At 35.2% G+C, this 24,100-nt stretch overlaps 3 protein-coding genes across 6 annotated transcripts; 1 reads left to right on the plus strand and 2 right to left on the minus strand.

The window, feature by feature from the left end:
- The first annotated feature begins 251 nt into the window (after positions 1-251).
- LOC7482789 (F-box only protein 6) lies at positions 252-5,308 on the plus strand. 4 transcript variants are annotated; one of them, XM_024591627.2, is made up of 2 exons: positions 252-663; positions 3,878-5,308. In XM_024591627.2, exons 1-2 carry the CDS (start codon positions 509-511, stop codon positions 5,121-5,123), a joined length of 1,401 nt encoding a protein of 466 aa, XP_024447395.1. In that variant the 5' UTR covers positions 252-508; the 3' UTR covers positions 5,124-5,308. The 4 variants fall into 4 exon arrangements, with proteins under 4 accessions (XP_024447395.1, XP_052303885.1, XP_052303883.1 ...); XM_052447925.1 differs by lacking the exon at positions 252-663 and adding an exon at positions 688-1,131; XM_052447923.1 differs by lacking the exon at positions 252-663 and adding an exon at positions 1,141-1,283 and having other exon boundaries at positions 3,867-5,308.
- Positions 5,309-6,211: 903 nt separating this feature from the next.
- On the minus strand, positions 6,212-10,536 carry LOC7460550 (uncharacterized). The gene is made up of 4 exons (XM_002299275.4): positions 10,352-10,536; positions 7,628-10,105; positions 7,064-7,217; positions 6,212-6,450 (listed from the first exon to the last, which is right to left on the minus strand). The coding sequence occupies exon 2, from the start codon at positions 9,997-9,999 to the stop codon at positions 7,669-7,671; it is 2,331 nt and encodes a 776-aa protein (XP_002299311.3). The 5' UTR covers positions 10,000-10,105; positions 10,352-10,536; the 3' UTR covers positions 6,212-6,450; positions 7,064-7,217; positions 7,628-7,668.
- Positions 10,537-13,636: 3,100 nt separating this feature from the next.
- LOC7460551 (uncharacterized) lies at positions 13,637-15,039 on the minus strand. Its single transcript, XM_002299276.4, has 3 exons — positions 14,829-15,039; positions 14,401-14,557; positions 13,637-13,873 (listed from the first exon to the last, which is right to left on the minus strand). Exons 1-3 carry the CDS (start codon positions 14,829-14,831, stop codon positions 13,827-13,829), a joined length of 207 nt encoding a protein of 68 aa, XP_002299312.1. The 5' UTR covers positions 14,832-15,039; the 3' UTR covers positions 13,637-13,826.
- Positions 15,040-24,100: the final 9,061 nt, after the last annotated feature.

Genomic DNA, 24,100 nt, shown 5'->3' on the forward strand with positions numbered 1-24,100 from the left:
AATTTTAAATTCTTACAAAAATAAACAGGTATTTAGAATGTGTTTGTACAAACTTCTGTTTTACTTTTAGTAATGTAGCCACTGCTAAAAATAAAAAATATAATAGTAAAAACATAATTTTTATATTTATATTTATATTTTTATATTTTGTGCTGTAAAAAATTGTAATAAATACAAAAACAGAAGCTAGGAGAAACACTCTTATTAATGTTTTTTCAAGTAAAAACACGTTTGAAAAGATTTGCTGCCAAACACCCCGGAGGACAAAGGTGTGGGCGCCGTACGGGGTTGGAAATAATTACACTACACTGCAAACAAAAAAAAATTCAATCGATTATAAAATGGGCCAGTTCAGTTTCTGACGTGTAGAAAGCCCAGTGGCTAACCAAGGAAAGAGCATCATAAACACTACAGAGAAGTGAGCTGAGCGAAAAAGAGAGAGACACAGGGTGTGTGTGTGGGTGTTGGTATCGGTGTGGGTGTTGGTGGTGGCCGAGTCCGCCGTGGCATGGAAGAAGAGCTGGCCATGCTTAGGCAATTCATTGGTCAGCTTCAAGACCTTTTGAATCTCTACGGCTCTCCTCTTCCTCCTTTTGATTCTCTTCAACCCTTTCACTTTCATAACCATCAACAACAAAATCACAACAACGGCAACAACAACAGGTCTCTCTTTAGATCTCTTTCATTTCTCGATTCTTATTTCTTCCTCCCTACCCGCTCCGTTTTCACTGTGACCTCACATTTCTTACTTATTTTCAAATTTCACTTCATTTGTTACTTAGGTTTCCTGCTTCCTTTTTATTTTCTCTGTTTTAGGTTACTTTATTACTAATAGTATTTATCATTAGGTTTTTTCTATCAAATTTTATGTGTTGCGAGTTTGGTAAGTTAAAGTGACTTTTTCAGGATTTCTCTTTTTGCCGTGTTTTTCTACGCAATGTGATTTTTTTTTTCTTTTTGGAAATTTGACTCTAACGTTGTCTTGTTTCGTTTTTTAAAACTTCTTACCATGTTTTCGATAACTAAGGATATTTATTTATTTTTTTTAAAAAATCTCTTCTCTTAGGCTGTCCGATTGTTTAATTTTGGTACAGCCAGTCCCCAAGCTCTCGCAGTTATTTTCCTTCCGAGGTTTATATTTTTCTGTTCATTTTTACTGTTTGCTGTTTTAGGAAAGTTTTTAAATCTGTTGTTTGAGAAAATAGAAACGATTCTTTCTTATGTGATATTTATAGTATTCATTCATTGAGCTGTGGTGGATTACAAATATAGGAGGATCTCAGGTATTGAGTCTTTCACTAGATTCTCTATGGGTCTGGAAATCATGCATAAATTGTGCCTTTTTTTTGGGATCGGTTTAAGAATTTAGCCTAATCACCCCACATGTTCATGTTTCTCCTACGAAAACGATAAGATGGAAGAATTTTGTTTCCCTTTTATTTGTTTAAAATATGTGTCTGGATATGCTTGCAAACGAGGTCCTGTTATAGCTAACAGTCACAGAAAACTTTGTTTCCCTTTTGCTGCTAAGAATTTTCTTCTTCCTCTTACTCGCTGCATGTGAAGAGATGCTTGGATTTTCCATATTTACTCTTGGGATTGGATTGTGACATGTTCATTTTGGTTTGGTATTTGTGTAACAAAGTCATTAAAGCTGTGATGATAGGATCTGAAATATGGATGCTTGCCCCAGGAGAGTAGCATCTCCTGCATCAATTGATTAAAAGTGCTTTTGCCATCCTATTGCACGTTTAGGATTTGCACTGAACATGCACATGTTGGTTATGTGGAAGTGATTCTTGGGAGCTGAGATTCATTGCTTGTGAGGAGCTGTGTTATTATTAGTACATGTTGGGATTGGGGTTAGCAATTTTCCTGGTGCTATGGCAACAGCATTGGTCTTGCAACCACCAGGGATCAGTGTCTAAAGAGCAGCCAGATCATGCTAAAATTATCAATTTTCCCTGTACAAGCTCCAAATCTGGGTAGAGTTAGAAACATATCTGATTGACGGCCTTTTCTTTCTGGCCTGCAGTGAAAGGCATCGAGTTTCAGGACAGTAATGCCTTCCCAAAGGAAATCCTGATTAATCTAATTTGCATTCATTTGTGCAAACAAATGACAATATTACTTGTACTATCATGTCAATACATTTTAGCCATATCACTGTCAATATTCTGACTTCCTGGGTTGATATTGTTGTTGACAATGTAAGCTTATATGATGTTGTTTAGATCTGGCTGGTGTATACCACAGCCACGGTAGAAGGCCAGGAGAGGAGTTGAGTGTAACGTAAGGCTGAAAGTAGGGAAATTGATTTGAGATAAGCCGAGGATCTTGCAGATAATAGCTGGCTGAGATTATTAGTCTAAATCCATTTTAAGCTTCTTTGGACTCCTCTGGCCTGTAACTTCTGGGATGCTAGAACAAGTACTAATGAAATTTGTAAACTGGCCGTTTAGAAGGTTTAGTTTCTAATTTCTAGCCATATTTTAGAAGGTTTAGTTTCTAATTTCTAGCCATATTTTAGAAGGTTTAGGTTCTAATTTCTAGCACCATCTTCATTAGTTCTTAATGTTTGAACCTGGTTTTTTATTTTATGGGAGGGGAGGGGGGATGCTGCCGAGTAGGTCACAACAACTGCATATAATCCATTTCGATGTGTGTGATTTTTCCTATTCTTTTCCTTCCTTTTATTTTTTGTAAATTTTGTGGATTCACTTCTGTTTTTTATTTTTTTGTTTCTTTAGCCAGTTAAGAATTGATCCAGTGAATTCATGTTGGGATCTTCCTTGTAATAATCATGGGATATGCTAGATTTTCGTGCAAACTCTTCTTCTATTGTTTTCCCTGGTTGATCCTCATACCATCCTAATGATATTTCTTATGTTGCTTGTCCTCATCATTTTTAGTTGATGCTTCGTTGAAATTTCCTTTTCCTGTGTTCCATTCCTCTTATATTTCCTACATAAGTTTCCATATGATTAGTATCTTTCCTCATAAATAACAGTGGCAGGAATGTCCCTACCTTGCATTGTCATGTGGAATGTACTTCCTTTCCCTCACAATAGCTTCCTTCTGTATATTTTTGTTATTGTCTGATGTTTTCATATAATGATGTCATCAGCCAGTAATGCTTATACTCTTGAATGTTGCTATCTTATGCTGCTTGTTGATATGCATACAACGAGAGCAATATCTACAGTATGCATATATATTATATGCAGTACCTTGGTTAGATAATATATATGCATGCAATGCCATCCTCTGCTGTCTAAAACAAAAAAAATTAACCATGCCTAAAAACTTCCTAAAGAAATGAAAATATAGAAATATACATATGTATGCTTTGGATTCTCTTTTACCTGTTAATGAGATATATATAGTGGTTGTTTATTTGGTTGATACTCTTCAAGTTTACCCCTCTGCTCTAACTTGTGTGGTCAACATGGATAGCAGAAAGTGAAGAAATCTCTGGGTGAAATTATAAAATAATGTGCTTGGTGTTTATTTTGGAACTTCTTGAGTTAGAGAGATCAAGATCTCGAAGCTGTGTTGTGTCTAAATCTGTTACCTCAACCATCTTTTTGGTATTTCAAACATAAAAATCTGCAACTTTCATTTGGACTAAACTCACAGGCTTTAGTTTGAACATGATTATCTTTGTAGGTTATTTGAAATTTGCTTGACAGATATTCTATCTATTGCATGTTTAAGCCCCATTTGTATTTTCAGCCTCTCCGTGCTTATATTTTGTTCGAACCTGACATCTGCTTATATTTTGGTAATGATTTTTATGCTGAATTATTTTGGGCGTGTGCATTAGTAGCACTGGGTACTATGTTCACTGAATATGAATTTCGTAGCTCATTTACAGATGGTGCTTCCTCAATCTTGATGATGGCTCAGCAGATGATTACTGTAGTCTTGTGATGGCGGCTGGAAAATCTGGAAGTTTCAAGATGTTGGAACCTTGCAAGCCTCCACCCTCCAAGAAACCTCGCAAGGAGCGGAATCGAGGAAAATCACTGGGAACTACCAGTTCAACTGAGGTTATGCAGCAAGAAATTTGGAAAGAATTCCCTGAAGATCTGTTTGAAGCTGTTATTGCTAGACTTCCAATCACTACGTTTTTCCGCTTCCGCTCAGTTTGTCGAAAATGGAACTCCTTCCTTGACTCTCAAAGTTTCTCTCAGCATTGTGCCCAAGTTCCACAATCCAACCCCTGGTTTTACACCATCGCTCATGAAAATGTGAATTCTGGAGCCATGTATGACCCTTCTTTGAAGAAATGGCATCACCCAACTATATCTTATCTGCCCACAAAGACGATAGTCTTGCCAGTTGCTTCAGCAGGAGGTCTTGTGTGCTTTCTTGATATCGGTCACAGGAACTTCTATGTCTGCAACCCTCTGACTCAATCTTTTAAAGAGCTGCCACCGAGGTCAGTGAAGGTCTGGTCCCGTGTTGCTGTGGGCATGACTTTGAATAGCAATGCAGCCAGTGGGGGCTACAAGATCTTGTGGGTGTGCTGTGATGGAGAGCATGAAGTTTACGACTCACTGAAGAATTCTTGGACCCGACCAGGAAGCATGCCCTCTTGTATAAAGCTACCCCTATCACTGAACTTCCGGTCACAAGCAGTTTCCCTTGGAGGTACGCTTTATTTCATGCGCTCAGATCCTGAAGGGATTGTGTCCTACAATATGGTTACTGGGGTTTGGAAGCAATCTATTATACCAGCCCCGCACCATCTGAGTGACCGCACACTTGCACAGTGTGAGGGGCGGATCATACTTGTTGGCTTGCTAACAAAGAATGCAGCCACTTGCGTGTGCATATGGGAGCTGCAGAAGATGACACTCTTGTGGAAGGAGGTTGACAGAATGCCAAACATATGGTGCTTAGATTTCTATGGAAAGCACGTTAGGATGACTTGCTTGGGCAACTCAGGTTTACTCATGCTGTCATTAAGATCAAGACAAATGAACAGACTAGTTACTTACAATGTGGTGAGCAGGGAATGGCTCAAGGTTCCTGGTTGCTTGGTGCCACGTGGGAGAAAGCGGCAATGGATTGCATGCGGCACTGCCTTCAACCCATGCTTGACTGCTACAGCTTAGCCTCTTTGTTTGTCGTGGCAGCATTTGCATGTTGGTGAAGGGGAATTGGATTTTATTGATGCAAGCTTTTTGTTATTGTTTTAATGAAGTAGATGATACCTGAGAGGTTTATGAATGACATCTTTTCATGTACAAACATGTTGACAAATAACTTCGAATTGAAAAGACTAGCGTTTAAAATGGAATTCCGCTGGTTCAGGTTTCTATTTCGTTTTAAAGTAATAGTAGTTAGTTTTTCCCCAATCCCAAGCTAATGATAGTTTCTGCTGAGAATTGCCATCTGATTAATTTCTATGGAGTAACATTTGCATGAGCTGCAGACAGAGTGAGAGAAGGAATTGAAGCTTTCACTAGCAAGAAATGCCATTGAAATCCACTTGTAGCGTGCCTGATGGGAGCTTAATTTCCTGCAATTGACCTGCCATCTAAGGTGATGTGCCTGAAAGATTATTTTAGAGCTAGTAGAAGCATAGTTAATTTACATGGCCTGTCGTATTATCAGTTTTCACCTCAAGAATTACATTGAAGATGCTACAACGTTTTTGGGGCACAAAGCAATTTCCGTAGGAAAGGTGTTTAAAAGTGAGCCTACTAAAAAGCCACTCCATGGTTCAGCTTAGAAATTAAAGGTGTGCACACAGAAGATCCATATTCCACGGATAAGAAATTTTGTAGGCCTCCTTGCGATTCTCGATATGAGCCTCACTAGGAAAACTGCAGGTGGCTTCGCTGAGCTTCATTTGGACAAGTCATGAATGGCGGACATTCCGTCTCACTGGACTAGACTGAATGTTGGACATCCACGCCAACTTTTGGACACTCCGTTCAATGTGATCCATATTCCAACTTCGATGACCGTCGAAACAGAGTAACAACCAGTTGTCCAAAATGCAATTGCTGGATGCTGACATAATAGTTATCATCAGTAATATCATTTCTAGTAAGTTCACAGAAAAACCACGCCGAGGGTTGATCCCTCCGACGAAGTCCACTCCAGCCTGACTGTGGTGGCTAGAGTGACCCCAAGCCCAAGAAAAGTAAAACCAAAGCCAGTTCTATAAAGCAGCTTCAATAGAAACACGGAAACAAGCAAAACTAAAATGGTCAATTTGATTAAGCAGTCATGGTGAGGCGCAGTTTTTTTTGTCAAATTATAGTGTTCCATACAAGGATAAACATTGATCTAGTAAATGTATTCTTCATCTCTCCTACATGCTACTAGGAATGGGGACCGAAACAACCAACCATCCACTGCTGCCATCTACCAGATCAGCGACAGTTCATGCCTTGCCTTCGCTTGTGGCTGTCCTGATTATCTGGAATAGAGCTGTTACAAACAACAAAGAAAACCTGATCAATGACTAGGAAAAAGATTTTGGTTCCTCGCAACAGAAACATGCAGACACACAATAACCAAATTATATCACTCACTAGCTTTCTAGAAGTAAAAAAAAATCCTGATCCAACCAAAGCAACAATACAAGTGATAATGAAGAATATAACATGAACAGAAGGAGACCATGTTGTAATTATCAAGCTTTTGTTCGACCACAAACAAATGCATTAACCCACACTGGAAAGGACATTTCCCTTTTTTCAGGAATGGAAAATTGTAAGATAACAATTGCAATCTAAAAGTGGCGAAATTACATATTTATGATTTTCAAGATCCAAATTCAATTATAGCACCATGGTGCTATGTTCGACAACTACATTGAAGTAATACAAAACAAATATGGAATTGATATCCAATCATCATAACAACAAACTTCAGCAAGTTATAAATTGAGCAAGTTTAATTAGATTAATTTAAATTTATTTCACAAATTAAAATTTCAGGACAGCAAGATTTGTTGACAGAAAATCATAAGCGTGTCTAGAAAGAATAAATGAAAACTTAGACACACGACTAAAAGGAGGTTAAATGAAATGTGGCTTACATGATCCAATGACAACAAAGATGAAGAATCCAAGGAGAACAGGACCAACAGTATAGTCCTTTCCCTTTTTCATGGTTGTTTCGGGCACAGCTCCTCTCTTGGTAAAGTTCTCAAATCTATCAATTTTCCTAGCAGCAAGATGCCCTGATGTATTCTGAACATACAGCAGTAATCACAAAAACACAAATCAATCCTCAACATTTGTCATAACCTCGTCAAACTAAAAAATGCAATAAGCATAACATCATTAGTGATGTAAGGATGAAATGATCAAATTCTAACCTTATTAAAATAAAATGAATTATACAGCTATTATTAATTCAAAAAAATTTAATAGCAAAAGAATTGACCAATTAGTCTATCATGTGCATACCATAAAAAAAAATGACAGCAAAATCATAGCATGAAAAATAAATTTTTCAGATCAGGTCAGGTTGATTATCTATCATTTTCCTGTTCTAAATCCAAATGAATACGATATTAAACAAAATACAGCAGACCAAAAACCCAGAACTCTCAAAACATAAATTCAAAAAATATATATATTACAAAAATATAAATTACCATGATTACAACAGTGACCAACATCCGGTTGCCAGAAACAGTCACAAAGTTACAGGTGATTGACTCTTTCCCTCTCCTGCGAGATTTTTTTCTTGCCTCGCCCTTTGAATCCCCCCATTCTCCACAATCTCCTCTTCCTTGACATCTACCACAACCTGAAGAAGTTCTGGTGGAGTAGCCGCTGGGTCCAGCTCCCGACAACCTTTCGGAGCATTCGGACCTTCTTGACCCATAAGCAAGTATGAGGGAACATGGTGAGAAAATCTAAACATCTCTTCCCTTGGGATCCTCCTGACTTCCTTGGGGTCCAAATGCTGGTGAAACACTGTCTTGAAACCAGCAACTTTTACCAAGGGAGTAACAGTTACACCTAGTTCTTCACTGTAGTCTTCAAGTACTTCCACCATGTCATACTTGTGTATCACCTCATCTGCTGTCAGCTCGTTCCACTCTGGGGACCAATTCCGATAGAGAGCCCATACATCTCCTTTTCTGGGATATATGTGAATCACCCCACGTGTTCCTTTTGTCCACCTAACCTTGTGTGAAAAGGAATTGAGTGAGTTATAAATCTCATATCTGCCCACTCTGAAGTCACCGCAAGTTTTTGAGAAGCCAGAACCAACCCAGTTTAGTGGACCCAGTTCACTATTAGTTTTTGAATTAAGCCAACTGATCCGCATTTTGAATGGATTCAAAGAAATTACACTGTGGATCATAGCATAATATCGAGGCATCCCATCATCAGCATCATATGCAGCCCATACCTGGTTTTCCTCAAAACATCTTTCAGTTCGGTCTTTGTCAAAATCATGAAAATCAGGATCTGGGACATTTATTGACATTGTCTCCAAAGTTTCAGCATCTGTTTTCCCACTAGAAGTGATGGAAGAAGTTTTGATGCCATCGGCTCCATTTTCCATGCCCATCGAATCAACTGACTTGTTTTGGTTAGCTATGTCAGGGTTTGACAAAGAAATTCCCCCCTGATCAATTCCTTTCTCACTCCCTGCTCCCTCTTTGGCTGCAGATTTAACTACTTTAGCTGACTTCCATTCATTTATTTTCTTTTGAATGTCTGTCTTTGCCTTCTCCATTAGTAAGGTTTGAATTTCAGATTGGGAGACATCCCTCATGCCATAGGGCTTAGTGATTCCATTCACCCTGTTTTCAGAACTTCCCTGCCTAAATCCAGATACATTAGCAGTGCGGCCAGTGCCAGATCCACCAAATCCTACACCCATCTGATTTGCAGACAGATTTCCATTGTTGCCATGGCCAACATCATCCATGCCTCTTCTTCTCTTTGCAGCATTAGAATTCACACTAGAAGATGCATTGGACGTCTTCTTTGAGGCATGATTCTTTCGCTTCAGGGCCTCCTCTCTTTTTGTAGCTGCCTGTGCTTCCTCACGCTCTCTCTTCACCTTTTCATGTGCCTGCTGGACCACACTTGCAGGTTGAGTAGCAGTTGAAGCACCACCAGCTCTAGAGAAAGGGCCCCACTGAAAGTTGGCCTGATTATTTGAATCAGGGCCATTGGATCCCCCTGCTCTCACATTTGAAGAGTTGACACTACTCCTTCCAGAATTTGATGTGTGTCTGCTAGTAGCAGCTTGATGGTTTGAGTGCTGCTGCTGCTGCTGCTGAAAAGAACTCCATGGTGCGGCTGACCTAGACGCATGTGAAGGTGGGGGTGGCATTTCAATGGCTAAAAATGGCTCATGGCAATTAGGACAAAGGAGCTTATGATTAAGATAGACTCTGAGATACTCATATTGCATCTTGCATCCATGACAAACAGTCCAAAAGGTATTGGGTTTTGTCTTATAAGATGAAGCAGGAGTTGAAGAATGCCCAGTTCGAGGACTACTTTTGTGTGTCTTCACACTCGATTTAGTGAAATTGTAAGACCCATTGGACCCTGGTTTTGCTGATGAACTACCAGCAGCAGAAGAGCCCTTTTGAAATACTTTGCCATTTCTTCTCTGGTCATACGCCACCCTCTTGGTTTTATCAGACAATAAACTCCATGCCTCGGATATACATTTAAATGCACCATCCGCTCCAATAGACTTGTTTTTATCAGGATGAAGCATAAGAGCCAGTTTCCTATAATGTTTCCGCACCATCTCGTCATCTGCTTGCGGATCTGCACCAAGTATCCCATACCAATCTGCTTCCCCATTTATTTTGTTCTCAGCAGCAATATACACATCAAGTGTGGCTAACATCTGAGGAATGCCTTCAAGTCCAGGATACAAGTTCTGGGCCTTCAAAGCAAATTTCTTTGCCCCTGCAATGTCTTTCGCAAATAACTTCTTCTCAGCAATCTCTTTGGCTCTAGTGGCCTCATCTTTGTTGCATTCCATTTATGCTATCTCTCCTTCCTTCTTTAATTTTTTGACAAAATAATAACACCAAGGCTGATTTCAGATTCAACAAAGTTCAGCTATCCACTACTCCTTTGTACAGATTCTGAACAAATGAATTACTATTATTATCATTATTATTATTCAGCAGTCATTGACTCATTCAAATAACAAAAACTAATTGAGCAGTTAGTCTATCATAAAAAATGACAGCAGAAATCATAACATAACATAAAAAAATTTCAGCTTAGATCGGTTCAACTATCTATCATGCTTCTGGTTCTAAATCCGATCGCATAAGCTATTTAAGCAGACTACGAACCCACAACTCTCAAAGTATACAAATTAATACCTTTTACCATTATCACAACAGCCAAGGAGATGCCATGGCCGGAAATGGTCACGAAGTTACAGCGACTCCTACCTCTCTCCTTCTCCGGCGAGATAGTTTATTGCCCCTGCCTTCTTTTGGTTTTTTTTTTTTTCTCCTTCTCTCTCGATCGTCTGATTGTTTTTTTCGGCTGTAAGAAAAGATTAGATGAGAACATGGTATGTGACATACAAAGTGTTGTCTTTTGACGGGGCATCTCTGCGACCATTCAAATGAAATCCAACGGTTTACAATTGATGTAACCATCTAGTAACCATATAAAACATTAACACAAATCTTATATCTGATAACATCTTATCCATTGAAAAATATATCAAAATGTGATCTCAGCTGTCCACGAATTCTTATTATTTTTATATTTTCAAGAATTTGTTTCCTTAGCCTAATTTTTACGTATCTCGATTAATTTTACGAGTCCTGAAATTAATAACTATTTAAGCCAACAATAATCATCATATTAACAACCACAAAGCTAAAACTTAAAATCATATGGGAAGCAAATCTTTTAGTCCCAAGTTCTTACCACTGGTGACCTATTAGATGGTTTCGTTAATCCTAACTTAATAAATATTATGTTTACTGTCAATTAATTTTTTTTTATGTATTTTTGTATAGTATTATATATATATATATATATATATATATATATATATATATATTGATTGGAAAGATAAAATATTAAATAAATTTGTATCTAAAATAATTTTGAAGTTAATTTTATATTTTTTAAATACAAAATATATGAGTATACACCTCCTCGAGAATCACGGGAAACAAATATATCTTTTTTCACATGATATACAATTAGTAAAAGAATAACAGAAATGCAATTTATCAATAACTAGTTTGATTAGAATAAGGTGGTATTACAATTAACCAATTAGGCAAAGCAAGTGAATAATTGCGAATTAATTTCAATCAGCAGTCTAACACTATATGTCAATATAACTATTCCGTGTTTAAATTGAGCACCCTTTTGAGTATAAACCATAGATAATTAAATTTTTATTTAACATAAAAAAAATATTTGCATTGATAACTTTTTTTAGTAGAAAAAAATTTAAATTATGTGTGAATTGATTCGATATGACTCGATTATCTTGATGGGTTCAAAGACAACTTGGATAACCAATAATAACATATTTTGACTCAGACTAAATGTTTAAGATATGATCTTTTTAATAAATATTGACACAATAACATATTGGATCAATTCGGGTCAAATCAGGTTAATCTATTAATTTGTATGTCAAGTTATAAGATCATGATAACCTCATAGAAAGTAAATCAAAACAAATATCAAGGTTCGATTCCCAATAAACATGATGTTGAAGGATGGGACTAAAAAATAACCCGAGTTAACGCATTTAATCTGCAAAACCACCGTGGTTATGAGACCGAGATAACTCAATAGAAAACTAATCAAAATAAATTATAAATTACAATTCTCAATCAATTCAGTGTTAAAAAATGAAATAAAAAAAAGGACAAAAAATAACCCGGGTCAACTAAGATTAACTTATCAAAACCTTGATTCAAGTTATGAGATTGAGATAACCTCATAAAAAACAGACCGGAATAAAATTACAAAGTTTAATTCTTAATCAATCCAGCATTTAAGGATAAAATTGAAAAGGAAAGTCAATTAAGAAAATAAATAAAAAAACTCGAGTTAGTAGAATTAATCCGTTAAATCACGATTCAAATAATGAGTTTAGGATAACTTTATAAAAAATAAAATGAACAAAAAATTAAACCTCAATAAAATTAATATTAAAGTGTAAAATAAAAAAAAAACATAAATTGAAAAAATATATTATTTTAGTGAATGGTGTAACGTGAGGAAGGGGTACAGCAGAGGCCCTCCTCCTTTAATTTTTGTTGTTTTATTTTTTAATGTTAATGTTAATAATTGAAGACCCAACGTGCTGGTTGACTGACTATTCTATTGATTGCTGTCAATAACAGTTGGTTTTTTTTTATTATTATTATTTTATTGAAGAAGCTAGTAATTTTTCAAGAGATTGATACGATGACTTCAGGGGATTTGCTTTGATATGATGAATAAGGGGATCTGCTTCCTTTTTCTTTTTTTTTTGTAATGTTTTTAGATACAGATCTTGAGACCAGTATCCAAGAAAATTTAATCTTTCTATATATATGTTTGTGAAAATACGTCTTTAAAATCAGTTGAGAAAATATTTAATTTTTATTGATACACAAAATGGGCGGCGGATAGCTTACCATCAAAGCGAAGGAAAATTGAAGATGCTAGAAGTAACTTGTAAAGAGGATTTAAAAGTTCCGTGGAGCAATTATCTTGGGTTTAATGGAGTGGCAAGATTAGTGATTGCGATTCATATCTTTTGCAATGAAGATATTTGCGGAGTAGAACTAATCAAAACATCCTAAATACGTGCTTGTTTCTTCTAACATGATGCTTTCGGATCTCATTTCGGCAAGAGACGCACGCACGAAATGGATTTTGAAGATAAATGAGAGACTATTCCATGGTCTGGCTTGGGAATTAACAAGGAAGGGCGGCCTTGCAGCAGCCACGTTTTTCATAGCTGTGGAAAAGAACATCGTCCGAGGAAAACTCGTTATTTCGCCAAATCAAAATTTCCAGTCCATAAGATTCCTGATAGGAGGAGACTACCTAAATCGAACTTTCATGGTGACCGCGTCGTAGTCAAGAAGGGTCGACATCCAGCCACGCTTGATCAAAAGTTGGCCGCCTTCAGGACATTCCGTCAAAGCCGTTCACATTCCAGCTTTGATGACCGCAAAACAAATACAGTAAGCAATGGTATTGGAGACCTTGTCCAAACTACAATTGTAGGTTTCCGAGACAATAGGTATCAGTTCTAGTGAATTCGCAGAAAAATAATGGCATTGGGGTGGTCTTTCTCGCAAAGGCAAACAGCATGATTGTAGTGGCCAAGTGATGCAAGAGATTTAGGTATCGTGCATCATTTTTCGACTGGGCTAAACAGACACCATTCCTGGTATTGGCCAAGTGATTTTTTTATTCTAGTTTAAAATTCTTTTTTTATTATTCATGTTATATTTAGGTTTTGCATTATTCAAGAGCTTCGATAAAATTCAGAGTACTTTCGGAAAATTAATCATGGCTAGGGTTTCTAGAGCCCTTTTCATCTAGCCCGAACCCTAGCCCTTTATCCGTCTGCGTCACAAAGCCCAAGAAACGTCTCTAAAGCAGCTTCAATGGAAGAACAATGGAAATTAAAATGAACAATTGAATTAAGCATTCATGGTAAAGCGCAGTTTGTTATCAAACATTGGAGTTCTTCAGTACACATTACTGAGGATCCGTTGATCTAGTAAAAGTATTCCTCTCTCTCTCCCCTACACGCTAATAGGAAAAATAAACGAAACATCCATCCGCTGCTGCTCTCCCAAAATCAGTGACGGCTTAGGCCATGCCTCCACTTGAAGCTGTCCTGATTATCTGGAATAGAGCTGTTACAAACAAGAAAGAAAACCTGATCAATGACAACAAAAAGATTTTGGAAAGATTTTGGGTTCCTCGAGACAGACACATGCAAGCACACACTGTCACTTGAATCCCTGATCCAACCAAAGCAACGTAAATAACATGAATGGAAAGAGAAGACATGATAATTCTCAAGCTTTTGTTTGATCACAAATCAATGCAAATACTGGAAAGGACATTAACCCTTCAATTGTAAAATGACAATTTCAATGCAAATCAATTCCATTATTTATGACTTTCAGGGGCAATCTGCAAACCTCCAAATTCAATTCGAAAGCACAATGCTGCTATGTCTGACAACTACATTTAGATAATCCGAAAGCAATATGGATTCGATAATATCCAATTCACCATAACAACAATCTTCAGCAAATTATAAACAGAGCAAGATTAATTAATCCCCGAATTAAATTTTCAGGACTCCAAGATTTGTTGAGAGAAAATCACAAGCGAGCGTGCCTAAAAAGAATAAATGAAAACTCATGAGGCTTACATGATCCAATGACAACAAAGATGAAGAATCCAAGGAGAAGAGGACCAACAGGATAATCCTTTCCCTTTCTGGTGCTTGTTTCGCCCACAGCTCCTCTCTTTGTAACCTTCTTGTCAAATCTATCGACTTTCCTATCAGCAAGACGCCTTGATGTAGTCTAAACAAACAACAGATTAATAATCACAATAATGCAACCCATTCATGCATGTAATCAACAAACATAATTCTAATTTTTCAAGGAATTATTTACCACACAAAATTAAAAATCATAACAAAAGAGGAACTTTTGGAGATCAGATCGGCTCAATTAACCATCATGTTAAATACGATCACGTAAGATAATTAAATAAAATGCAGATCAGAAACCACAACTCTATAAATATAGATTAATCTTTTTAAAAAATAATTATTATAAAATTACTAATTACCATGGTTACAACAGGGAGATCCGGCAGCCGGAAGCGTTAGAGCGAAAAAACGTAGCACGAGGTTACAGGCGAGTCTACTCTCTCTCTCTCTCAGCCGAGATTTTTTCCTTCGCTCTCCCTTCTATTTCTCTCCCCTCTCGATCTGCGTTCGATATTTCTAGGGTGTCTGGGTGTGTGTGGAGATATAGCTAAACATACAACTTCTAGATGACAGGTTCCCCGACCGCGTCACAGACTTTGCTGTGATTGGTTATATCCACGCGTATAGAATACGTGTCACCTTGTTATTGGATTTTAATAGGTGTCCGTGGACAAGAGTTTTAGGTTGACGTGGTATTTGCGTTAGAAACGGTCTCGAAATGGTTTTACCTGTGTTTTGACCAATTAAGAATAGCCCTTGAACTCGTTTTATCAATTATGACAATAAAAATAGTTTTATGAGCATTTGTTTCCAAAAATTAACCTTATATTTAACTGAAAATCATCTATTGAAGCATAAAAAAAACCAACGTTTTAATTCATTAACTTTTTCTAAAAGATATTTCAAAACAATGTTATTTTAATTTTTTTTTTTTAAAAGCATGGCTCGACCCTTTTATGATCCAAAATTGCTTTGAATCGGATTTTAACTATGCTTATAGAAGATATAAGTCATTTCCTAAAATCTGAAAAGCATTTAGTTTAATTGTAAGTTATTTTAAATTAACTAATTTTTTAAGACTTCATCAAACATGAAGAAATATTCCTCGCAAGCAAACTAAAAAGAAAAGGTCTTAAAAAGAATACTGTTTATCATATACCAAAACTACATTCACAAAGCCTATCTTATTTATCTAATATTTTAATCAACGGGCACTCATGTCATTTCCCGTCTAATTCTCAGAACCGGTTGTTTTATCCTATTTTAGTATTTTCACACGCAATTGGGAAGTCGTAATGGCGAGTCATAAAAAAAATAAAAATAAAAAAAGGAAACGTGTTAGAAGAAGTTATAACGATACTATTTCTTAGGTGGCATTATCAGCGGTGCGTTGTCGATTTCTACAGCCATCTGTCACATCATCTCAAGCCGTACCTTAAAAAGAAAAGAGGAGAGGAGAGGAGCAGTTGTCACGTAACGATCTCATTATCCATCCACGCGGATGGTGGGGTTCGCGCACGTGGATCACTTCAAGGACATTTCCCTTTGCCTAGAAAATAACTTCACATCATAAAATCTCGAAAGAAAATAATAATAATAATTTAGAAAAGTAAAAAACAATTTCCATTATATTTATATAATAATAATAATATATTAATAATATGATTGCTTCTTCCCTTTCTTTTCCTTGATGCCGTTTTGGATTTGTAAACTCTCAGCGCATTCTCAAAAAAGGAACGAATTTATATACCTCGAGTGAAAATCAATATCAAAATGGATTTTTTCCATGTCAATTTACCATTCTCTACTGGAAGGCTTTGTTTACAAACTTGTTTTGAACTAGTGCGGTGGACCCATGTTGGACCTAAGGCCCACGAACCTAATACACAGATCAAGGCCCACAGATCAGGGTATATAGCTAGCTGGGCTAAGAACTAACTGATTGAGCTTGGAGCATATGAAGTCCACCAGATCTCAAAATGTCCACTCAGTCTCAGGCTCCCAGCAGCGTGGACTTTTACGTGTGATGAGCAAAGGGAGGAGCGGCAATATTAACGAAACTCTCTCTATATTAGTTGGGGTTTGCTGGACGCTGTCTTGCTACATATTATAGTTTGTTACACTTTGATTGTGATTTCCTCGTTTGATTTCAATATTCTGTATCATAAAAAAACGGCCTTACTGTAATTTTTTATGGCAAGGAGTATCCTTCTTGGATATATATATATATATATATATTCAATGATTTTTTTTTATTAACATGGGTGTCCAGATCAGCTTGCATGCATCTCGACTAATCCCACGGGTCTTGAAGTTAACGACCATGTAAGTTTCTGATGGTCCTGTAATTTATGAAACTCGAACTAATAATCTCTAAAAAACAAATTTAGAATCTTATTAGTTGAGATACACACTACCACCATGTTAACTAAAGAATAATTTATTGTGTGGAGAAAGTGGGTATGGAAATTTAAGAAAAATACCCAGTCACCTTGCACAGTTCCTGGCATTATAAAGATGATTGCAGGGACTGTTTAGAGATTTTGTTGTGGTGATTTAAGACCCTTGTCTGCTTTCTGTGATAATTTCCTTCTTTTTCTCTGGATTTCTCTGATAACGAGCGCCTGAGTCTCTTGAAGCAATGTTACAGTAGAAACAGAGCCAGTATTATGATATATGATTGGAAAGGGCTGCTGGTGTGTGCAGGGACTTGGTCGGCAAAACTAATGTGTGAAGCAACTTAATTGCCGTGCCACGACAAAGTTTCACATTCTAACTAGCTTTTGGATGCAAGCAAATCATAAGCCTAAATATATCCTTTTTTTATTGGATTAATTGATGTGTATTTATTTTTATATATTTGACATATTCTTTGATGTGCTTTTTTATTACAATTTTTAAATCTTGTATACCTTTATATATCAACGTTTTCTCTCACATGTTTTTTTATTACTTTCTGAACGAAAATTCCCTCAATTCCTAGAAGAGAATTTTATTTTCAAAACCTGAAAACTGTATTTCTTAGTTTTTTTATTAATTTTTTTTCTATTTTCTTGTCTTTTCAAATATTGTTGTGTTTTTTAGAAATAACTCTTAATTTTTCATGCATTAAAAACAAAAATGATACAGAAAACTCTTTTATTAAGAAATAGTTGATGAGAAAGTTCACACAGGATGATTCTCAACGAACATCGGGATCCGTTTTGTATCATATACGTTCCCTCAATAATTTTCAATTGTCAAATTTGCTTCCCGTTTTCCATGTAACAAACACTTGCATTTTTCAAAGGCAGGTTGGCTCCTTTCACTTGCTGAGGATTTTTACCAGAGACATATGATAGTGAGGTCAATTGATAGGACTGTTTTGCCAGCATGTAGAAAGAACTGCCCAGGACCCATCAAGCAGGGACACCTCCACTTGCAGGTTATCCCTGTAAATGAACTTGACTACCTGGTTAACCCGTTACCGTCCGATACTTAACATTCTGGTCTGGTAGGTCCAGATCCAAAGTGCTTGATGCATGCCATGATCCTGATGTGGGATGGTGATGTTTTTTCTTCTCTTGCTCGGTGCTGTTCACCTTTTTTACTTTGTTTATTATTTTTTCTCATATATATCGAACCCAGCAATGATTTCAAGCAACCATTTGCCTGGCTTGCAGATTGTGACCAGCCTGGAGGACCCATTTTCATCTGGTAGCAGAACATCTCAGAAAGCTTAGTTTTATGGATTCTTTGATCGTCCATGGCCATAGGATCGGGGGACTCTGCCTGTTGTCAACAGTGAAACGTGTTACTAAAAGGAAAAAATAAAAGAAAAGAGTCTTTTCTTCCTTCTCTGTACTGCTCGCAGATGCCGTATAGTGCGGCTTTTCTGTCAACCATCTATTTATTTAAATCCATCTCTTTTCCCACAAGTTTAGATCTAGGCATAGTATGTTTTTTCATTCACGCCACGTTTTTTTAAAAATTAATTTTTTTTATTCTGATATGATTAAAAATTTATTATTTTAATATATTTTTATACAAAAAAAAATTACTTTAAAAAACTCTAATACGGGCAGCGGATGTCAAGGCTGTTGTCTCATTAAGCTTTCAAGTTATAAATCTTGCGTTTTTTTTTTTAATGCTGATTGCGTGTTAGAAACAGGGATGGGACGTGTGGAATTAAAAGCCAAACGATGAATTAGGTATACAGCCGGCCGGAATAATTAAACCAAGGACGCTGTCATGAATTACTTTTGTTAAAAGCATGTCACATGAATTACCATGGGACATGATTTGTAAAGTGCAAGTGAATTGTTGACAAATTAGTGGCCAGAATATTAGGCCTTTTAGTTGTTGTAGAACAAGGCTATTTTTTATATGTTATTCTCACAATTTTTTTTTTTTTTGAAGAAATGCATTATGCTACGATATTTCTTGTATAATTTTGATATATTTTTAAATAAAAAATTAAATATTTTTCTTTTCTCTCCTATTTATATTTAGTATTTGAAATTGTTATAACGATTATTTTTTAAATATTTTTTATTTAAAAATATATTAAAATAATATTTTTTATTTTTAATATCAGAATAATTTAAAATAAAAAGAATTAATTCAAAACAAAAAATTCAAAAAATATTTTTTTAAATGCAAAAACAAATATGCCAGAAATTTTGCTAATTAATTACGACTAACCAGGAAAACCAGTCTAATCTTTTCTCGCTTTCTCCTAAACACAAGAGATTTTGTGTTAAAAAACAAAGGATTTGTTCTCTGATTGGAAGTGATTTTTCAGAGGACAAAAGGTCCTTCACAGTTATTTTGGGCATGCCTTATACGATTAACGTTAAAAAAATAAATTTATTTTAATTAATCAGATTTTAATTTATTTTTAACAATTACGTGTTTGAGTTTTTTTTAAATTATTGAAGACTTATATATTTATTAATTTTAAAATCTATAAAATTAGTTGAAATATACTGAACATTCAAATTAAAAAAAAAAAAACATTCGAAGAACACCTCTCCATCTATTTTTAACCTTCCGTCGCTTTTGATTTACCCTGGGAGAAAAAAATAATTCCACCGCTTTTGAAATCGGAAATAAAAAGGAAATAAGAAGGAAAAAGAAAGATGGAAATTAGATATGAAATAAAATATGTTCTGCAGCTAGCTAGCTATCTAGACATAGCTATATTTCAACTAGAATAATATTTTTGAACAAATGAAATTAAGAAGCACCCTTTGAGTAACGGTTGCTGTCCAATCCTGGTTTGTGATGAACTGGCTGTCTGATCAGAAGTCAGAACACAATGGCTGATGAGTCTGTTTATACAGCGGTACAGTCCTTGTCTGGGGTTGGAACCATTGGTACATGATAATTATTGCTAGACATTTAAAGCACCATTTTATTAAAAAAGAAGAAAAGAAGGGGGCCCAGGTTTTTAACGTGGATACAGAAAACACTGTGAATTTTAATAGTAAAATAACCTTAGCTCCAAGATAATTAAGCCCTGCATGTGGTGGAATAGTATTTTTCAATTGGTCAAAAGGTTATTAAGAGTTTGTACGGGGCAATAATGTCCTTGTAATTTTACTCCTCACGCTGTAATTACTTTATTATCTTTACAAGCAAAATTTCCTCATCATAAAAGCTTTATTGTCTTTTTGCTTATTTTAAAAAATAAAATTACTAATTTAATCTTATCTAAAAAAAAACAGCATTCAGTGTCTTTGGTTTAATTTCAACATGTTTAAATTACATCATTACCCTTTAGTTTTAAAAACATTAGCCTTTGATTTAGGAATCCTTTTATCTTTTACATTTGATTATTTTATAGTTAACGAGAATAATGAAGACAACATGATGATTTGATAAATAAGTAAATTTTTTTAAAAAAATTGGAGTGTGAACAATTCTCATAGGGTTTAGATAGCACGTGCAACACCTTCTAGTGGTTGAAACCCTACATCCTAGACAGCAATCGATGTGTCTCAGTATTCTCTCAATATAAAGGTGACACGGGTAGAATAACTGTTTTTGGTTTGACTTGTGTGCTTTTTTTACCCTCCTCTCTTTGATTTTCATGTTGGCCTTCCGAAAATTCAAGTCAACCCCTAAAGTTTATTATTTTTAAGATATGGTCCCTACTCTCTTAATTATAATTTTTTATTTTGAAATAATTCATGAAATTAGATATTTTTCTTTTCATCCCCCATTGATTTTTTTCTATTATATTTAGTTCTCGTTCTTTTGAGTTTTGATTGTTATTTGTGTTTATTTAATATGTTTATTTAATTATTTTTACAATTTCATCCTTCGTGATTTTTTCCCTATCAAATCCAATCCTTTTTTTTTCTTTAATGCTATTTTTTACATTGAAAATATTTTTAGATTGATTTTTTTTTATTTCGTCTTTCAACATTTAATTGGCCGGGTGTTTAGCTTATAGATCGCGCCCAAGCCTAGAATTTAACGGATTGTGGGTTTGAAAGGTTCACTAGGGTTTATAAAAGTTTACCCGGACTTACTTGATTTTTTTCTTTTTAAAAGATTTTTTTTTCTAGTTTCACACCCCAACATTTTTTTTATTCACTTTCTATGAGATTTTTTGTTCGTTTTGAAAATATCACAGGTTGCCTTAGTTCTTTCTAGTCTCTGTTAAATTTAGCTTTATTGAAAAGAATTTTGTTTTCTAATTAATTTTTTTATTTCATCATCCCCAATTTTTAATTGGTGGAGTGCTTGTCTTATCAGTTGAGCCCATGGTATAGAACTTAACAGATTGTGAGCTTAAGAAATTAACCTGGGTTTACGAGGTTTATTTTTTTAAGCTTTTTTTTTGTTTCATCCTACAATATTTTGATGTTTTTTCAATTTGTTTTACATTGGATTTTTCAATCATTTTGAAAATAACATGAGTTGCCCCAAGTTTTTTTTGTCTTTGTTAAATTTATCTTTTTCAAAAAGAAATTTTATTTTTTAATTAAATTAAATTAAATAATTTTATCCTTCAACATTTAATTATTCCGGCACTGAGCTTTTAGGTTGAGCATGGGTCTAAAATTTAACAGATTGCAAGTTTGAGAGATTAATCCGGGTTTACAAGGTTCACCTAGGCTTACTTGTTTTTTCTTTTTCTTTTTTAAGCTTTATTTTTCATCATCCAACATTCTTTTTATTCGCTTTCTATGGAATTTATCTAGTCACTTTGAAAATAATTAGGTTGTATCAGGTTTTTTTTTTTATCTTTGTTAAATTTAGCTTTTTTAAAAGAAACTTTGGTTTTAAATTAAATTAAACTCATTGATTTCATCCTCTAATATTTAATCGGTCGAGTGTTGAGCTTCTTAGTTGAACTCAAGTCTAGAATTTAACAGATTGTGAGTTTGAGAAATTAAACCAGGTGAACGAGGTTCAACCGGGTTTACTTGGTTTTTTTTTGCTTTTTTAGGCTCATATTTTCTTTTCTTGTTTTCATCCATCAATATTTTGTTAGTTTTTTATGATATTTTTTTGTTGTTTAGAAAGTAACAAGGGTTAACTCGTATTTCTTTTTGGTATTTGTTGACTCTAGTTATTTTTTAAATAAATTTAAATTTTTAATTAAATTAAATTAATTGAACGAGTGTAAGCATGAGATGAATATTTTGTGATATTTTATCTTATTTACTTTCCAGCTCTCTACTCTAATCGTAGATGCTACTTCTTTCAATTATCAAATTCATAGATTTTTTTTCACTCCTCTTAAAACATCAATATCACATGAATATTTTTTTACTTTTGTAAAAAATTAACTCAGCGGACAGCGTATCACGACCATCTAACTAGTCTTTTATATCTAACTAGTATTTAGATAAAACTTATCAATCATATATACCCAAATTTTCCAGGACAGTTGCACTTACAAGACCATTTATTGGAGAGATTGGAGGATCGATCTTGGATTCTAGAACTCACCCAACTTTCCTCCCTGATGGTTCCCAGTTACCTCACATTTCTAAAGCTCATGGCTTATGATTGGTAGTGTTATTGGGGGATGACCACCAAGAACAGAAAAGAAAAAAAAGCACTGGATGATAATGAATTTTGATCGTGCGTGCCGCTTAGCTAAGCAGGTTCATTATTTATAATCGCATCGCATATTCATTTTTTAATTCTCTGGTTTGATTAAAGTAAATACCTTTTTTTTCCCTTTTATTAAGTAGAATATAATTAAGAATTAGTCGGTGGTTGGCTCCCAGTTTTTTTTCTTCTCTTTTTCAAGGAGAAGAATAAGGTTGGCGAATTCCCACCATTGATCACGTGGACATATCTTTATCGCATAAGAATTTAATGGACATGTTGGCCCACAATGGAAAATGTTCTGTTAACGAATATGTCACAATTAATTACTAATAAATTAATAGCCTGTTTAATAATTTCATAACAGTTACTTTTTAAGATTTTTTTATATAGAAATAAATCGAGACAATATTTTTTTAAAAAATTATTTTTAATATCAGTATATCAAAAAATTTAAAAATATATTTAAAAAATTATTCTTTAATAAAAAAGTAATGCAAGGAATTTAAAATTGAAACTGTTTAACATTTCAACCCTCTCCTTCCACCTGATTGGATCTTTCCATTTTCGGAACCATCCAGCAGCCGATGGCGTGCCACTCGGAGTATCGTTGTAGGACCCGGAGAGAAGCCAGCAACCTGACGAGGCTTTGCAAGAATTTGAGACAATATAGTAGCGTGATGGAGGGAAAAGATTAGCTAAAAAACAAGGGTTAGATTAAAAGAGAAACCTAATTAGGAGTACTGATGACTATGAGATGCTTCCGTGGGAACTTTAAACCTTTATTTATTCTCGTTTGTTGACGAAAGCAATCAGATCAGCCCTTCTTCCATGCTGTGATGGAAATGCCGCAATTCCTGACGTTTGGTTTGTTTAATGATCGAGCCAGGCTTTACGAGAGAGACCTAAGCTTTGTTTATTTACTTTGGTTTGGTTCGCATGTCCCTCTGCCTTCTCTGTTTTGCTCTGATAAACTGCTATCTAATTATTTTGTCTGTTTGGACAAATCTCCTCTTGTTATTATTCCAAATCTCCCTCCCTCTCTCTCTCTCTCTCTCTCTTTATATATATATATATAGCCGAGTCCAAGTTTTGGGATCGTTTCCAGTTTAGATCCCTTTATTTTTTCTTTTTCTGTCCCCTCTCTGTTTTTTTATTATTATTATTAAATGTAAGTAAATCCCCTTTTTTTTTTTTGGATCAAATGTAAGTAAATCCCCTCTCTGTTTTTAATTGTATGGTATGAGGTTTTAAGGGGCCTGGCCCAAGCTTTAATTTAGTCGGTACCTTTCATTATTTGTTGGAAACCATATTTGTCTTTCCTTTTGTCCTCTACTAAAACCCAATGTTGCTCGTCCTTTTATGTCCTGTGCTCTTAATTATTGTGTATAGATGCAGGAAGGCATTTCTCGTTTGTAATAAATACAGTCTCCCGCTCATGTATTTTGCCGCGTTTAGATCATTTGCCGTCTCCTCCACCTGGTAATTAATTAGTGGGAAAGAGATGTTTACATTAAAATTTGCTAATGGAATCTACCACCTGACATCAACGGACACCCATGCCTTTCCTTTTCCTTGC

Source organism: Populus trichocarpa, chromosome 1 (assembly GCF_000002775.5).
Source record: "Populus trichocarpa isolate Nisqually-1 chromosome 1, P.trichocarpa_v4.1, whole genome shotgun sequence".
Classification (NCBI taxonomy): Eukaryota; Viridiplantae; Streptophyta; class Magnoliopsida; order Malpighiales; family Salicaceae; genus Populus; species Populus trichocarpa.